The sequence below is a fragment of the Sprattus sprattus genome, assembly GCF_963457725.1.
Source record: "Sprattus sprattus genome assembly, chromosome: 6".
Lineage (NCBI taxonomy): Eukaryota > Metazoa > Chordata > Actinopteri > Clupeiformes > Clupeidae > Sprattus > Sprattus sprattus.
In genome coordinates, this window is record NC_137925.1 from 6,957,978 (window position 1) to 6,963,058 (window position 5,081).

Below are 5,081 nucleotides of genomic sequence, written 5' to 3' on the forward strand. Positions count from 1 at the left end.
TGTTGGCCCTGGTTGCTGAACACCTATGTTCATTAGAATCATTCAAAACCCTAATCTAATCTAATCTAAACTATGACCTAGTCTTGACATGTTCCTCTGTGATCATGGGACAATGTTGCATGTGGTGCAAAATAGTTTTCCTCCGCTTTTGTGAAGAATGCCGGGGTCCTGCTTCTCGCCATCTTTTGCCGTTATTTTGGTGGGCAAATGCAAATTGGACTCACACGTCTGATGCAACTCTCGAACACAATAAGTAAGTAAGACTGAAGGGAGGGAGTTGCAGGAAAGTTGCGGTGATTGGTTGAAAATGCAACGGCCCGGCGAATTCACAGGGATTGGTTGAATTTGCGTTAATAGTTGCGATCGCAACATCGCAAAATCCTGGAGGGTCTGCTTAGTCCTGACGTGTTCGTCTGTGATCATGTGACCTAGTCCTGACGTGTTCCTCTGTGATCATGTGACCTAGTCCTGACGTGTTCATCTGTGATCATGTCACCTAGTCCTGACGTGTTCCTCTGTGATCATGTGACCTAGTCCTGATGTGTTCATCTGTGATCATGTCACCTAGTCCTGACGTGTTCCTCTGTGATCATGTGACCTAGTCCTGACGTGTTCATCTGTGATCATGTCACCTAGTCCTGACGTGTTCCTCTGTGATCATGTGACCTAGTCCTGACGTGTTCATCTGTGATCATGTCACCTAGTCCTGACGTGTTCCTCTGTGATCATGTGACCTAGTCCTGACGTGTTCATCTGTGATCATGTCACCTAGTCCTGACGTGTTCCTCTGTGATCATGTGACCTAGTCCTGACGTGTTCATCTGTGATCATGTCACCTAGTCCTGACGTGTTCCTCTGTGATCATGTGACCTAGTCCTGACGTGTTCATCTGTGATCATGTCACCTAGTCCTGACGTGTTCCTCTGTGATCATGTGACCTAGTCCTGACGTGTTCATCTGTGATCATGTGACCTAGTCCTGACGTGTTCCTCTGTGATCATGTGACCTAGTCCTGACGTGTTCCTCTGTGATCATGTGTTTGTCTCCAGGCTGGCAAAGGAGCTGAAGGAGAGACATGTTGACTTCCCTGATGTGACATCAGGTGCCTACATCATTGAGGTTATTGCTAAGACACCAGCTGAAGGGTAAGTAGTGTCCATGCACGAAAGTTAGCAATAGGACAGTATGTTACATACACACACACACACACACACACACACACACACACACACACACACACACACACACACACACACACACACACACACATATATATATATACAGCCGCGGAAAAAATTAAGAGACCACTTCAATTATCAGTTTCTCTGGTTTTACTATTTATTGGTATGTGTTAAAGTAAAATGTACATTTTAGTTTTATTCTAACCTACTGGCAACATTCCTACCAAATTTCAAATAAAAATATTGTCATTTAGATCATTTATTTGCAGAAAAATGACAATTGGTCAAAATAGCAAAATTGATGCAGTGTCTTCAGATCTCGAATAATGCAAAGAAAACAAGCTCATATTCATTTTTAAACTACACAATACTAATGCTTACACTTAGGAAGAGTTCAGAAATCAATATTTGGTGGAATAACCTTGATTTAAAATCACAACTTTCATGTGTCTTGGCATGCTCTCCACCAGTCTTTCACATTGCCGTTGGGTGACTTTATGCTACTCCTGGCGCAAGAATTCAAGCAGCTCGGCTTCTTTTCATGGCTTGTGACCATCCATCTTCCTCTTGATCACATTTCAGAGGTTTTTTATGGGATTCAGGTCTCGAAATTGGGCTGGCCATGACAGGGTCCTGATCTGGTGGTACTCCATCCACACCTTTACTGGCCTGGCTGTGTGGCATGGAGCATTGCCCTGCTGGAAAAAACACTTCTCAGAGTTGGGGAACATTGTCAAAGCAAAAGGAAGCAAGTTTTTCTTCCGGGACAACGTTGTACTTTGCCTGGCTGAGGTTTGTAAAAGACCATAAGGATTGAAAAAGCGGACTGGAGGTTCTTCTAAGTTCGTCTTCTCTGATGAGTCCGATTTCACAGTAGGTGCAAGACTCTCTGGCTTGTAGGCCTCTCCAGGTCTCCGTCTAACCATCAGACGACCATGTGTTGGGCAAAGCTGAAAATTGGACTCATCAGAGAAGACGAACTAGAAGACCCTCCAGTCCGCTTTTTTCAATCCTTATGGTCTTTTACAAACCTCAGCCAGGCAAAGTACAACGTTGTGTGTGTGTGTGTGTGTGTGTGTGTGTGTGTGTGTGTGTGTGTGTGCGTGTGTTTGTGTGTGTGGCTTACATTCTAGTGTGTGTAATCACATTGTTGCGTGGTGGGCACTGCGCTCCATAGCCTGTTTATAACACTACCGCTAAGTGATCTTACCACTTTTTCAAGCGAGGGTAAGACGTGCACTATACCAACCAAGAGAGATTGGTCATCTATAGGCCAGTGTGCTATAGACCAACCAAGAGAGATTGGTCATCTACAGGCCAGTGTGCTATAGACCAACCAAGAGAGATTGGTCATCGACAGGCCAGTGTGCTATAGACCAACCAAGAGAGATTGGTCATCTACAGGCCAGTGTGTGGGGGCCTCTCCCTCCTGTTTCAACAGATTGCTGTAAGATAACCAGTGTGGGTTGATAACCAGTCTAGGTTGACCAGTGTGGGTTGATAACCAGTGTGTGTTGATAACCAGTGTGTGTTAATAACCAGTGTGGGTTGATAACCAGTCTAGGTTGACCAGTGTGGGTTGATAACCAGTGTGTGTTGATAACCAGTATGTGTTAATAACCAGTGTGGGTTGATAACCAGTCTAGGATGACCAGTGTGTGTTGATAACCAGTGTGTGTTGATAACCAGTGTGTGTTAATAACCAGTGTCTGTTGACCAGCGTTGGTTGACCAGTGTGGGTTGATAACCAGTGTGGGTTGATAACCAGTGTGGGTTGATAACCAGTGTGTGTTAATAACCAGTGTGTGTTGATAACCAGTGTGTGTTAATAACCAGTGTGTGTTGATAACCAGTGTGGGTTGATAACCAGTCTAGGTTGATTAGTGTGTGTTAATAACCAGTGTGTGTTGATTACCAGTGTGGGTTGATTACCAGTGTGGGTTGATAACCAGTGTGGGTTGATAACCAGTGTGGGTTGACCAGTGTGTGTTGACCAGTGTGTCTACGACTCTAAGTCCTTCTAACTGGACTAATCCAACTTCTAGTGAGGGAAGGGAGAGGATATACTCATGTGAACCCTTTAGAAAATTCACAATGAATTCAAACACTCACTAGTCAATAAGCCTAAATACATGTTCTATACATCAACCAGGGTCCCCCCTGTCCCCTAGCAACCAGGGTCCCCCGTCACCTAGCATGGGTTTTAGGCTCCTTGTTAGCACGCCTCTTTCCTGGCCCGAGGTGGCGAGTTGGAGTCTGGTGTGGGACTGTGCTTGTCCACACAACACAGGTTACACCCACACACCTGAATCTCACCTGTCTGTCCACATACCTGAATCTCACCTGTCTATCCACATACCTGAATCTCACCTGTCTATCCACATACCTGAATCTCACCTGTCTATCCACATACCTGAATCTCACCTGTCTGTCCACATACCTGTCTCACCTGTCTATCCACATACCTGAATCTCACCTGTCTGTCCACATACCTGAATCTCACCTGTCTGTCCACATACCTGAATCTCACCTGTCTGTCCACATACCTGAATCTCACCTGTCTGTCCACATACCTGTCTCACCTGTCTGTCCACATACCTGTCTCACCTGTGGCTTGTGCTTCTCACAGAGGCGGCCTGAAGGAGAGTGACGTCATCATCTCCATCAACGGCCAGCGCGTCTCCTCTGCCAACGACGTCAGCATGGCCATCCGGCGGGACAACTCCCTGAAGATGGTGGTTCGCCGTGGCAACGAGGACGTCATGGTTACGATCATCCCCGAGGAGATTGACCCTTGACCTCATCACTTCCCCAAATACACCAACTAATGAGCTGGTTCTCAGTGCTCAGCCCCGCCCTACAGACCTTGACAGAGGGTTTGACTGGAGACATACCCTCTTTAGAATGTGTAACCCTTAGAACGTGGAACATTTGCCCACATTAGAACCTGCATTGCCCAGTCATCCTCTAGGCAATCACATGTTGGCTCTCCTTTGTATTGCTGCACTTCACTGTTTATCTGTTGTGAAACTTTTCTGCATCAAATAGTAACTATGTACAACCATCAGCCAATGCTTTCTGTGAACTGGGTACATTTCACATTTGTTTTCAATACTTTGATTCATCAGTGCAGTCTGTCACACATAGAGACAAGGCACAGTGGGTGTAAAGACAGTGTTCTTTAGGTGTGTGTGTGTGTGTGTGTGTGTGTGTGTGTGTGTGTGTGTGTGTGTTTGTGTGTGTGTGTGTTTGTGTGTGTGTGTGTGTGTGTGTGTGTGTGTGTGTGTGTGTGTGTGTGTGTGTGTGTGTGTGTGTGTGTCTCTTGGTTTTCTTATGTGAACTCTTTTGATGTTTATGTTTTTGTAAAAAAAAAAATGACGAACATTTCAGAAAGGGATATAAAAGATCTTTAAAGTGTTGTTTTTAATCAGTGTGGGGATGTCCAGACTTTGAGACTTTTACGACCTCTCACAACCTGAATGATTCCAATAAAAAAAACAAAAAAACAGTTAGAATCTGACTCCCACTATCCCAAGGGGCCATCTCCAACAGGAAATGAGGTCGTCACCATCAGTGCCAGTGTTCAGAGTGGATCACTTCCTGATGTGAGAGTGTCTTTAACGAGGAGAGTAATGAGTCCCACTGTGTGCTGATGGAGGCAAGCGGCCAGGTGGCTGACACTCAAACAATGAGAGAACAATGAAACACACCCAAGCTCTGAACCCAAACCGCCCCGGTTCCGACCCGGCCTGGCCCGAAGGCCCGACTCGAACGTGAGGCGCACACGTCTGCATCAAGTGTTAGGAATGTGTGGGATCCAGAGAACAGTCACATGGGGCCAGTGTAACTCTAGTCGTGTAGGTGGGTCCGCTTTGAACAGATGTCTTCTCTTGTGCAAAA

The 5,081-nt window shown here is 45.8% G+C and overlaps 1 protein-coding gene across 1 annotated transcript in view; it reads left to right on the plus strand.

The window, feature by feature from the left end:
- The window catches only part of htra1b (HtrA serine peptidase 1b), a 38,980-nt gene extending 34,293 nt beyond the window's left edge, over positions 1 to 4,687 (plus strand). Inside the window, 2 exon segments of the mRNA XM_080840101.1 lie at positions 1,050 to 1,145; positions 3,811 to 4,687. Of these exon segments, the coding sequence (XP_080696227.1) occupies positions 1,050 to 1,145; positions 3,811 to 3,979 (265 nt within the window). The 3' untranslated portion in view covers positions 3,980 to 4,687.
- Positions 4,688 to 5,081: the final 394 nt, after the last annotated feature.